The sequence below is a fragment of the Pelophylax lessonae genome (assembly GCF_965119305.1).
Source record: "Pelophylax lessonae genome assembly, chromosome: 8".
Taxonomy (NCBI): Eukaryota; Metazoa; Chordata; class Amphibia; order Anura; family Ranidae; genus Pelophylax; species Pelophylax lessonae.
In genome coordinates, this window is record NC_138775.1 from 213,772,966 (window position 1) to 213,786,629 (window position 13,664).

At 40.4% G+C, this 13,664-nt stretch overlaps 1 protein-coding gene across 1 annotated transcript in view; it reads left to right on the plus strand.

Annotated features, from left to right (window-relative positions):
• Nucleotides 1-9,125: 9,125 nt before the first annotated feature.
• Nucleotides 9,126-13,664, plus strand: part of RGS5 (regulator of G protein signaling 5) — a 183,957-nt gene continuing 179,418 nt past the window's right edge. The window contains exon 1 of the mRNA XM_082264855.1: nt 9,126-9,392. Within this exon, the coding sequence (XP_082120981.1) occupies nt 9,349-9,392 (44 nt within the window). The 5' untranslated portion in view covers nt 9,126-9,348. The remainder of the gene's footprint in view (nt 9,393-13,664) is intronic.

A 13,664-nucleotide genomic window follows, 5' to 3' on the forward strand; every position in this document is an offset into this window, starting at 1 on the left:
CTCATCACCTGACCAATACTATTCCTACAGTTAAGCATGGTGCTGGCAGCAATCACACTGATCTTCCCAGTAAAATGTTACATGAGGGGGGGTGTCAGGAAAAGTCTGATCATTGGAGGAGAGCAGGTTGAGTTCCCAGCACCACTAGAGAACTGACCAAGCTGTGGTAGTGTGGTCGGTTTTTAATAGGAAAGCAGAGGTACTGGGAGGAACACCAGGGATCTCCCACAAAGGAAACAATACAAAGAGAACAGGGTACTTTTCAGCAGTCACATATCAGAAATATGAAATGTTGGGGTAAGAAACACCCTTTCCTAAAGACAGAAACCTCTATATAAGGAGCTTGATGGAGTTGCGCATACAGAAAGTATAAAAGGTGCAACATCAATGTGAAAAAAAAAACAGTTGTGTACTCACAAAAAGTATAAGCTCAAGTCAATATTCACAATGACTGACATCGCCTTGTCCACTGCTCCAGTCATAACATGGGGAGGTTACTTAAAATGGCTGATGCGTTTTAAGGGTAGTGTTCCTTTTGGACTTTCCCAGTCCTGAGGGGGCTGTAAGGCATCTTGCTTAGCATCAAGCTGCAGAAGGTTTAAGGTTCACCATTGCCGGATCAGCTACCGCAGGGGGTTGTTCATTTTGTTCATACTGGAATTTATGCAACATCTTCAAACTATGGCCCTCCAGTTGTTCAGGAACTACAGTTCCCATCATGCCTAGTCATGTCTGTGAATGTCAAAGTTTTACAATGCCTCATGGGATGTGTAGTTCCACAACAGCTGGAGGGCCATAGTTTGAGGATCCCTGACTTAAATTGTCACTAAACCCACAACATTAAAATTAGTTTGTGTATGCAGTAAAGCATGCTTGTTATACTCACTGTGGAACCTAAGTGGTTAATCCTCTGCATTGTGTAAAGAAGCTGTTTGACCCTGTCTTCTCTGTTCCTCCCCTTCTTCCAATGTCCCCAATTAATCTCCCGATAGAACAGAGTCTAGGGGACAAGCTGCAGGTGCTCAGTTTGGTGTGTATTGGTAGAGAATAGGGATGATCGAACTTTTCAAAAGTTCGGTTCGACCAGAACACCCGAACTTCCTGAAAGTTCGGCCCGGATTTCAGAACCCCATTGAAATCAATGGGACCTGAACTTTGGTAATCAAAAAACACAATTTTGAAGCCCTAAAACCCAATAAATGCCCCTAAAAAGTGCCTAGGGTTCTGGGTCATGCCCCAGGGACTATTCATCACACAAAAAAAAAGTTCCTAAAAATTGTCATTTTTGATAGAGAGACAATTATTGAAAAAATGATTGAAAAAAAAAAATAGATTTCTTTGGATTTAGTGTCTGGGGGGTCTAAAAAGTGTACCTGTGAAGTTTCAGCTCTGTAGCATGTCCAAAACCAGAAAAAAAAAAAGATTGTTTCTCTTAGAATTAATATAGAACAGGGATATGGCTCTGCTATTTTCACACCTTGCCGGTTTTTGTAGCTGGTGTTTTTTTGGGCATTTTTTGGGCGTCTTTGGAGGCAGGCATAACATCTGTACTTCTGTGTAGGGGTATATATACACACATACATATGGCTTCTCTGCTATAACACCTATATGTGTGTATGTGTATAAATACATATAAGTGTGTGTATATAGCCCTATACAGAATTTCAGATGTTTTGCATGCCTCCAAAGACCCCAAAAAAATGCCCAAAAAAAAACGCCTGCTGCAAAAACACACCTGGACGTTTTTGTAGCTGGCATTTTTTTGGGCATTTTTTTGGGGTCTTTGGAGGCAGGCAAAACATCTGAACTTCTGTATAGGGGTATATATACACACACGTTTATATGTATTTATACACATACACACATATAGGTGTTATAGCAGAGAAGCCATATGGGTGTTAATTATTTCATTAGCGCAAGCATAGGTTTCTGCTATTTTCACACCTATATATGTGTATGTGTATATATACATACATGTGTGTGTGTATATATATACCCCTACAATATATATACCCCTACACAGAAGTACAGATGTTATGCCTGCCTCCAAAGACGCCCAAAAAATGCCCAATGCCCAAAAAATGCCCAATAAAACGCTTGTTCAAACCGCATGCTTGACCAGTCTTGTCCTATGCTGCCGGAGCTTCTAGCTATTCCTTTGCCTGAACAAAACCGGAACCTCGCTACCGATCCCGTATCTCGCTACCGGATCACTCTCTTGCTACTGGACCTTGCTACTACTAACCCAACTAGTGATAAGTACCCCACAGGGGATTTCTTCCTAACTAACTTACACTATCTACCTCTGCATACTAAAGGACTGTTACTATGTAAGCACTATTTCTATCATCTGCATAACTTCATAGATTGCTAGCTCTTGAGCCTACCATCATCTACATCATTGCACTAGGTTACTCTCTCTTGTATACTTCATCAGCTGTCCCCTACCACCTGTTACTATACATGATTGCTAAACCTATCTGCATACTACCTATCATCACCTACCACTCTCCTGAATATTACTACTGAGTGCTCACCATTTCTAACGCCTGTCTCTCACCTCTATACTATCATATACATCCTATCACTCCAGGAACATCATATTGAGTGTATGTATATTTGCATAAAGCAGGCTGTGCACGGTGATGAGTCCTGAGAGTTCGATATGTTTGTTCAACACATCTCTACATGACTACTGAGTGTAATAATTCTGCAGCTGCAAATCCATTCACTAACAAAAAACGCAAGAGCGTTACAGGGTGCTGGAATCTTCCCCACTGCGTCATTTTATTCTGACGAGATTTCCCCGCCATCAGAATACACTGATCAGTGCTGCAGCCTATTGGCCGGCATTCATTGTGATTAATGCTGGATTTACATCAGGAGGAAAGTTTTTGTTTTTTTAATAAAGGATATTCATTCATATGGGGGGGATCTGGGGGGCTTCCAGATTGTAAAAGCTACCCCCCGCACCCCCACAACCACCAGGCTAGGGTTGTGGGGAAAAGGCTCTTGTCCTCATCAACATGGGGGCAAGGTGCTTTGGGGGGGGGGGGCATGTCTCTTGGTATGGTTCAGGAGGGGGAGGGGGCTCGCTCGCCCCCCCCTTACCTGGGCTGCATGCTTGGATATGCATGGTTTCTTATCTAGAAATTTGGATTTATAGAAATCTCTTTATTTCTATTTAACGTAATAAAACTGAAGTTTATTGTGCTTATATTTTGCTTTCATTCTTTATCCCCTCATCAACATGCTAAATAAATTATTAGGTGAAACAATTCCATTTTCATTATGTAGTGCTCATGCCCGCAGGAGCCTCTGGTGATGATAGGTCCTCTGTTCTGCCAAAACTCCTTAAACTGCTCCATCCTTAGTAATACCCCTGGTTATAGACTGAAGGCTGCTCACACCTGTGTAACTTAGAGTGATATTAAAGTCTGATTTTTTTTTGCTTAAAAATAACAAACATGTTATACTTACCTGCTCAGTGCCGTGGTTTTGCACAGAGCAGCCCAATCCTTCTCCTCTTGGGTCCCTTGCCAGCGTCCTAGACCCTCCCCCCTGCCGAGTGCCCCCACAGCAAACAGCCCCCTCTCTCTCCTCATTGGCTTAATGACTTTGAGTAACAGACACGGGAGCCAAAGGCCGAGGCTCTTGTGCAACTTTTCTGGATCGAGATGGGGCAAAGGTAAGTATCAAGGGGGCTGCTGCACACAGAAGGTTTTTCATCTTAATGCATAAAATGCATTAAGTAAAAAAAAAAACCTTCTGCCTTTAGAACCACTTTAAAGTAGAACTATAGGCAAAAGTTTTTTTTTTTACATTTTGGATAGAGTAAGGGAAGACTTACTCTATCTTGTCAGTTTTTTTTTTTTGCCATCTGTGTCCCATTGGGGAGATTTCCCTGCATTTTCTGTCCCAAAGCAAAGACGAAGTGAAAGGAAATCTCGACAAATAAAAGTAAATTCCTTGGGGACCTCCTGGTCACCAGAACTAGTGCCCCATTAGAGGAATTCCCCTCTGTTACTTTTCTGGCGACAACCCAAATTTTAGGATTTCCTTTTACTTTCACTTTCAAAGATAATGACAAACAAGAGAGGGTGAATCTCCTTAATGAAGGCAAAGACAACAATAAAAATTGACAAGCATTCTAATCCTTCTCCACTATAACCAAACCAAAAAAAAAAAAAAGTTTGGGCTTTAGTTATACTTTAAGTTTTGGTATATTACCACTATATAATGGTTCAAAGAAAATAGGCCACAGGCTAACTATAATAGGTAAAGTATTTTATAGCAAAATAGAGTTAACACATTATACGTGCCAATAAACAGGTCTATAAACACGTTAGGTTAACTGATGGGAATATTAGCTTTACCTATGGCTTTTGACTTACAGCGCAATAATGTAAAACCCCATTAACCTAGTATACACAGCATTAGTAAGAACCACATCGACCGTGAAATCATGAATGGCACAAAGAAAAAGACTCATTGTAACTCTTGACAATGACTTCGGAAAAAGTGCCCCCAAGTGCACTCAGTACATACAGACTTTTAGTGGGTGGGTGTATGCTTTTCTAACAGAGGTGGTACCCCTGGAGGTGACTGTCAAAAACTTGATTAGCAGATTTAGTTGGCTAATGATGGGGCCCATCTGTAGGTGGTGCACATGTATCTGTCCATTTAATACTGTACACAAGGGATGGCTGATAAGTAATAGGCAGTCTCAGTTTTCTTTAACAGTGGACAGCAAGAGGTTAAGCACAGTTGGTTCTGCTCACCACTTTCTGTACCCAATGGATCTGCTCCAAAATGCTTGGCCGTCAGCTGTTCTCTGGAATCAAGTCCCCTGGTATCTCAGTCCTCATGAACAGGTCCTCACAATCAGATTTCTCATAAGGGTCAGTCTCTCCATTCTCAAGCTCAGCAAATGATCCTTCTGTGTTTCAGTTCTCAGGCCCCCATGGACTTTGCAAGGGCACCTGATCGCTGCACAGGCTCTGTCCTCTTTGATGCAGTGCACAGACCCCAGCAACACTGTACTATTCACCATGCTGGTCTGCCCTTTGCTATGTTAATTTGCCCTGGAAAACAATGTGCTCCCTTCTTTTTAGTGGCAGGAAATCTTGGGAGCTGTAGTCCACAGCTCATTAGCCCCCATTCACTTATATCGAGCTGGGTGCCTTTGGTCCTTCATGCCCCAGTGTCCATTGGAGCAAGTCAGTCCTCATCCCCTTGCTACTGATTAGTCTTGATACTACCAGAAGGGATGGGGTGAGCAGGGGGGGTGGGGCTTATCACAGCCCGCTTTGACGCAATGCAGTGCCTGCAGGGAATCTTCATAGCACAGTCAGTGAGAAGAGGAGAACCCACTCTCCACACAGAGTTTAGCAGCTCACTTGGAGTGTGGGAGGCTTGGATTGCATGCCTCCTGACTACAATAGCATATCTTATTTTAGACCCAGTGACATCAACACTAGGTTTCTGTGCTTCTTTTTTCAATGGAGGTGGATCATGGTGGCAGAGTATACAGGGTGCTTTATATTGAATCCTGAAAACATCATAGCACCCTGCCTCAATACTCCTTTCTAAAGCCCTCAATCCTGATGCAAGCAGTGGGCTGGCTCTTAGGAAGAGTTATACCAATATCAAAATGGCTTGAAGGGTGAATATCAGTCTAAAAGAGTGAATGTTTCTAGGCAGACTGTATTTACATGCAGACCACCCTAGGTAATGCCTTCTTATGAAACTAAGCCTCAATGATTGAAATAACTGAAATCCAATGAAAGGGGCTGACCAGGGACAGTAAGGCTGCGAAGGAATAAGCTACAGGATGCTGGATGTCCTGAGCCTCTGTTTTACTTGCTGAAGATTGTAATGTACATTGGGAATAGTTCATAGTGTGCAGTGAAATCAGAGTAGGTAATTTCAGTAAAGGAGACAAGGCTGTACAACTGTGCAAGACTAAATGCAAGGCTGGGACTCAGTTTTAGGTATATTTAATAAAATACTGTAATGCAGAAAAAGTATTTTGAAAAAGTACAAAGAAAGAAGTACAATTTCATGTGTAGCAGATTATTTCATTATTCTCTAATAATTATATTAACGTTCAGGCAAATTTCCTAACAGAGTATTTTTTAGCTTCAGGGCCAGTGCTACCTATAGGCGAGGTAGGCGCCAGCCTAGAGCGCACTATAGTCCAGGGCTGCAAGTATTTTTGGGGCCCAAAGGCTGCTCACCCGGTCTTCTTTGCACCGGCCCAAGTGTGCTGTTCTGCGGTGGCCTATTGTCTCCCCCTCCTACGAGGTGCGCCTCTCTGCAGCAGCCTATTGGTCCTCCCCCTACCCTGGGAGCCCTTTGGTGCAGAGAAAGGTGGAAGGGGAGGGGCGGTGCATGGTGCCGATACCATGGTGGAGTGCAGATATGGCGGCTGTGTCTGGACAAGCAGGAGATACCTAGGAGCGGCTGGGTGGCTGGGGGAGCCTGACGATGGAGTCTGGAAGCCACAGAGAGGTAAGGAGGATCCACCAAAGTACATTGTACTGGGAAAGGGAGGGGGAGATGTTGTGTGAGGTCTGTGTAGTAGTCAGTGTAGTGCTTAGTTAGTGGTCAGTGTAGTGGTTAGTTAGTGGTCAGTGTGGTGGTCAGTATAGTAGTCAGTGTAGTGGTTAGGTAGGTTAGTGTAGTGGTCAGTGTAGTGGTTAGTGGTCAGTGTAGTGGTTAGGTAGGTCAGTGTAGTGGTTAGTGTAGTGGTTAGGTTGGTCAGTGTAGTAGTTACGTAGGTCAGTGTAGTGGTTAGATAGGTCAGTGTAGTGGTTACATATGTCAGTGTAGTGGTTGGTGTAGTGGTTAGGTAGGTCAGTGTAGTGGTTAGGTAGGTCAGTTTAGTGGTTAGTTTAGTGGTTAGGTAGGTCAGTGTAGTGGTTAGATAGGTCAGTGTAGTGGATAGATAGGTCAGTGTAGATGTCAGTGTAATAGTTAGGTAGGTCAGTGTAGTGGTTAGATAGGTCAGTGTAGATGTCAGTGTAATGGTTAGGTAGGTCAGTGTAGTGGTCAGGTAGGTGAATGTGGGAATCAGGTAGGTCTGTGTAGTCATCACTGTTTACATGGGCAGGGCAAAGGGGGTGGAGTCAGGGGCTAGGCCAATTGGAAAGATGGGGGGGGGGGTGGCAAAATTAGGTTTGGCCTAATTTGTCAAAAATCCTTGCACCAGCCCTGTTTAGCTTTGCCTTTCACTTCAGATATATTTAGGTCCAATGAAGTTTGAAAGAACAAACTAATTCCCTGAAACGGAACAGTGAATTCTTGTGAAATGTAATTTCTAATTTCCTAAACATTATTAAATGCAACCCCTTTATACAGTAACTCTGCACACTGTTTCATGCACAGTACTTTTTATACCACCAGCAGTCTATTACAAGGGCAGGAGGACATGGTCACAGCAAGAAACAGTATAAAAATGCATTTATAATAAGAATGTAAACAACTCAAATATTATATATAATGTCAGTTGCAAAATGTATTTTATTAAATGCATGTAAAAAGGTCAAATATTATTTCATAATAGCAGTTGCCAAATTGCATTTAAAATAAAAATGCAAAAAATTAAAATATTTATGATAGCAATTGCAAAATGTGCATTTATAATAGAAATGCCAGCAAGTCAAATATTATGTATGATATCAGTTGCTTAACTACGTTTATAATAGACATGCAAAAAAGTCAAATATTATTTATAATAGGGGACTTTTGTCATGATGCAATCAGCCAGTTCCAGGTTAAATGAGGATCCTGCGAATAAAAAAAAATTAAAAGCAGATTTGCTTGTGTGCTTATAAAAACAATCTTGCCTAGCTTTTGAAAATAACATGATTATAAGGAGAAAAGCACCATCCCTAGAATATTTTATTACGTGGAATAAATGTAGAATGGTGACATACAGCCCTCTTGCAAAATGTTCAGTCTACAGCTATAGGGGGAAACTTTTATTATATCATAAAGTGTGATGTGAAAATTCTGCAGATTAGGTGTTCCATCCTGAGAATGAAAAAAAAAATTATTAAAAACAGATTTTTTTTTATTATTGTTCAACAAATGTAAACATACCCAGCTTCCAAAAAAATGATATTAAGTAGAAAAGCACCATTGCTAGAATATTGTACAATAAGTCCCGGTTCACACTTGTGCGATGCGGGAAGACTGTGAGTTCACACTGCCATATGCGATACGCTGGGGGTGTCAATGAAATGTTAACGACACCCCCAGTTTGATCGCATATCGCAGTGCGATCTTTACAGTTCGCACAGGATCGGATCGCACAAGTGTGAACCACTGTGCGATCCGATCCTGATGCGGCTGGAAAAAAGGGTCATGTGCGTGTTTGGTGCGGATACATTGCGAATTCAGCCATACAAAGTGTATGGCTGAATTTGCATCCGCACCTCTGATCGCATATAATGAAGGAGCAGTGCGCTCCGAATTACATGCGATCGGCGCACTCGCAGAAGTGTGAACCGACCCTTAAGGAATATAAATGTAGCAGGTTTTTTATTTTTTATACAAATGTAATGTTTCACTTACGTACAAATGTAATCTTGCCCAGTTTCCAAAAATAAAAATAAAAAAAGGAGAAAAAGCAGGAATATAAATGTAGTGTTTTTTTTTTTTTCTTACAAAAGTACTTTTTTAATTCCTTATGAATGTTATCTTGCCTAGTTTTCAAAAAAAAAAAAAGAGAGAGAAAAGCACAATAATTTGAATATTTTAAGAAAAACAGCAATATAATTGTAATAATGTGATATATAGCCGTCTTGCAAAATATTAGCGTTCGGTCTATAGCTAAAAGGGGAAAGTTTTAGTACGTCCCAAAGGTATTAGCTGGCGAACAAAAATTTGCAGATTTCGGTATCCACTAGTAGAGTTTATGGTAAGTTAGTCCCTTGATGACATAAGAGAAGCCTTTTATCCAGGGAAGCCAGCACAATGGGTTAATATCCAGGATCTGCATCCTTTCTAACTGTGGGGAAAGCACAGAACTTACTGCTCTCTCCAGCTTGCGCTGTTCAGGAGGATGTCATTGGATGAGGGGCTGGCTCACTTCCAGGGTTAAACCTCTATATACTTCTGCTACTAAGAGACTGAGACCTCAGAGTGAGAAAACCAGAGAGAGTGGTGCTGTCAAAACTCTAGAAAGCTTTATCAGACAGCCAGAGACAGACTGCGGCACAGTGCTTATCTAAGACAACCAGAGACAACTGTCTTCAGAAAGACAAAGCCTTCTGTCAAGGAGAAAGGAAAAGATTGCACCAGTCACTTGTCAAGGACCAGCAACACACATCAACAGCAACAATGTGTAAAGGATTAGCCGCCCTGCCCCACACCTGCCTGGAGAGGTGAGACTGCTCGGAGTACAACTAATACTGTGTCAGTAGGATGAACACTGGTATACTGTTCTGTACTGTGCACTGTGAAAGTCTGATCTGCATAGGTCTTTTTTCCCCTTAAATTCTTCAATAGTCTCTAAAAGATTTAGACCCAAACTTTAAAATACATAATGACCAGCTGCATATGATTCACTACAGGCATCTTGGGTTTTTGGATCTTTTTTTTTTTTTCTTTTTATCCATTGTGAACTCTAATGATTAATGTTTTTTTTTACAAAACAAACTTTTTTGTAATGTTGCATTTAATTCTTACTATCCAGCTTATCTTGGTTTCTTAAATTATTGTGGAGTATTTAAACTGCAGAGAAAAAAATGTAATGCACGTCAGTCTTCCAGCATCAGGTTGACCTGAATGTACGCAAAGTTATACAAATTCAACTGCGGGGTTCCCATGAGGTCTTTTAAATTGTTGGAAGCTATGCTGAGCTGAAGGCTATAGCGCTATTTCCATACTATGTGATTTATAATAGGCATGAAGTTTTAAAAAAAAAAAATGTAATACGTATTCTTTTTTTTTACTGGAGTTACATAGCTGCTTTCTTAAAGATCTTATTCCCATATATTGGCTGGCATACTCAGGGTTCTCCCTGCCACTTGGTGTAAAAGCCTGGCACAGACAAGTGCTCAGCTTTTGCTTTGCGCTGCATTACTTTAAAATGAATGTGGTACCTAGAGGCACTGATGCTACAATCCCCATTCAGTTCACATATACTTACCCTAACAAGCCCAGCCGCAATGATCACCATCAGGACATTGACCAGAAGCTTGCGTTGGCACTGGACATGTCCATAAGCCTTTGGGATAATATTTGTAAGCTTATTAATGTATAGTTCGCAAGGTCAGTCACATTTTTTGGAGATGTGTAGATATGTCATCACAATACTTGAAACATTCAAATGCTGCTGCCTATTAATTTAATACTGACTTTTAAGGGGGACTTTGTTAAAACTCATACACTTAATCCATTCTTTGAAGTCAAATTAATGTTATAGAGTTGAAAGAATCAATATAGAATTTTTTTTTGCTTCCTGTTGCCAATGTGCAGTGATTTTGGTGAAGGATAAATTGCTGTGAAATGTAAAATAAGAATTAGCATAAATGGACAGTTATCTTACTGAACTTGACATTTTCCTGTCCTCAAACTTGAAAGGATACCATCTTCTGTACAACCATCAATGCACACACAATCAACACTTAGCACCCTGTTTGCTTTGCGTGATCTCTGTGTGATAGCAAACACTTCTGACTGTCATAAGAATGCAATACTACCCCATAAGGAAAAGCTTTATGACCCAATCAGGCCCGAATTAAGCTATGGATGGGCTCCCGAAATATCTAATAACTATATCTAGTAAAAATGTCATAAAGGGATTGCAATGCTTTGCAGCTGTCCAAGACAGCGATGTTGATTTACTAGAGTGGAGGCTGCTAACTAAAACTTGCCATACATATATACATTTATTTAATTCGGCTTGTGGGCTGAACACAGAAATCTAACAGATTCCTCCATCCAGGCTGACAGTACTGATGGATGAATCCCGCCTGCTGGGATATTGTATTCTGACAGCCAGCACCAGCGGCTGTCAGGATACTCGGATAGTGCCTGCATCTAATTGCATACAGGTGCTGTTCATCAGACACATTTCCAGCAGGCTTCCCTAACAAAAGTGGATTGAACAGTCAACTTTGGTCAAATGGAGTGGTGCAGGGAGGGCCACAGAGATCTCAGTTTAATCAATAACTATCAATATTCAGTATTTATATTGCAACATGATTTATTAAGCTTTACTTGGAGTTTGCCTGCATTTAAAGGTTTACATTGCCTGTAAACATTCCTTAGCTTTGTAACTTTACACTATGCATGGTAAATGGCCACAATCCAAAACCTCTGTGGTAGATATACATAAAGTGTCGGCTTGCACAATCTTCACTTTCAGTCTCGCCATCACACAGACATGAATGAGGTGTCATAAAACATTTCATACATGTCTGCTTCCCTACCCTCTTGCACTGCAATAGCCAAGAGTCAAGGATTATCATATTCGCCATATGCCTTCAGTGTATATAACACATGTATGACATCTCATAAATGTGTCAAATAGAGTGTTACATAGTTACATAGTTAGTGAGGTTGAAAAAAGACATCAGTCCATCCAGTTCAACCTATGATGTGTGTGTGTGTTGGCTGTTAACCATACATTGTATACCCCTGTATGTTGTGGTCTCCAAGGTGCCCATCTAATAGTTTTTGAAACTATCAATGCTCCCTGCTGATACGACTGCTTGTGGAAGAGAATTCCACATCCTTACCGCTCTTACAGTGAAGAACCCCTTACGCACTTTAAGGTTAAACCGCCTTTCCTCAAGTTTTAGTGAGTGGCCACGTGTCTTATTGTATCTCCTTTCTCTGAATAGTTTGTTCCTTATGCTAGGGTCGCCAGTACAGTATTTGTACATTGATATCATATCCTCCCTCAATCGTCTCTTCTCCAGAGAGAATAGGTTCAGTGCTTGTAGTCTTTCCTCATAGCTGAGTGGTACAGGAAGGGCCACTCGCTGCTCGAATTTTGACTGAACCAACAGAAATTAGACAAAATTTGAGCAGTGTATGGCCAGCTTAAGCAAATTGAATGTACGCTTTTCAAATTATATTGAAGCCAAATACTATTACCAATTGTATCTATGCAAAAACCTTGTTCAATCTCCCTCAGCCTCTGTTTCTTTAGAAAATCAAGCCCAGAATTTCAAGTAACTACTTAATGCTCTCAACTTTAGAAGACAAGTGTTCCTGGAAATTTAAAAATCTTGACAAGTTTTCGTGTTCAAATCAAAAAATGTTTATAGTGATGTCAAGTTTTACATCATTACATTAGGACTATTCTGTGCTTAATCCTAGCCAAAACCCACGACCAACAGATGCTAAGAAAGGCACAAGAAAATCATTCATTTATATATCCTGCAAGAAAGTGGGATGCGTACTATCAAACATACAATTCTGTTATTTTTCAAGCTTTAGGCACATGCAGTATAATGGCGATAGGATATGCAACTTTTATGCATGGGATCATTTCAAAGCACTCAACATTGTGTATAGATGTAAAGTAAGAGTAGACACACAGTAACTCAAGGCAAAGGAATGCTATGCTTACGTTTTGAATCAAGCTATATAACTTCATTATGGAAAAGCAATCTTTTGTACAACTTTGAAAAAAATCATATTCTGAATTTGTTCAACAACTCAGTTTTGCTGTAAATGAATTCCTTTTATGCATTTTTAGGATCTTTTCTTAAAATTCGTGAGGAACCATCTCTTGGTTTGAAAGAATTTAAACCACAGCACTGTAATTCATGATAGACTGTATGCCTCTTTATATACTGTAGTTCATTCACATATTTTCCACTTAGAAGTACTTTATTACAGTAGTATGTGGTCTGATTGGTATCAGGTTAAAACAGCTTTAACTTTCCGCAGATCAAACACTTTGGTCGGTTGCAAGCGTGCCCATGAAATTATGTCTCCTTTTTATAGCTACCAGGCTAATTTTCAAATATATGGAAATCAATGTTACAACAAGAGTCGCTTGGAAAGCTAAACTATCACTTACCAGCCTACTTACTGTGGTTTTCATGGTCTAGGCCACCAAGGGATTTTGTTAACATGACTGTTTGTCATCATGGTATTACTGCCGCTTAACCTTTTGATCTACAGCTGTCACGGAGATCTCAGTTAAATCAATCACTATTAATATTCGGTATTTATATTGCAACATGACTTATGAAGCTTTACTTGGAGTTTGCCTGCATTTGAAGGTTCATATTGCCTGTAAACATTCCCTAGATTTGTAACTTTGCACTATGCATGGTAATTGGCCACAATCCAAAACCTTTGTGGTAGATATACATAAAGTGTCGGCTTGTACGATCTTCACTTTCAGTCTTGCCATCACACAGACATGAATGAGGTGTCATACAACATTTCATACATGTCTGCTTCCCTACCCTCTTGCACTGCAATAACCAAGAGTTAAGGTTTATCATATTGGCCATATGCATTCAGTGTATATAACACATGTATGACATCTCATAAATGTGCCAAAATGTCACTGACATGTTCCATGAAGAAATGTGTATATGGGGGAAATGTAGGAACCCCTGTTAGAATAGTGAGTCATTTCTGAGCTGCCAGAGACATATACCAAGTATATCAAATATTTTGTATAC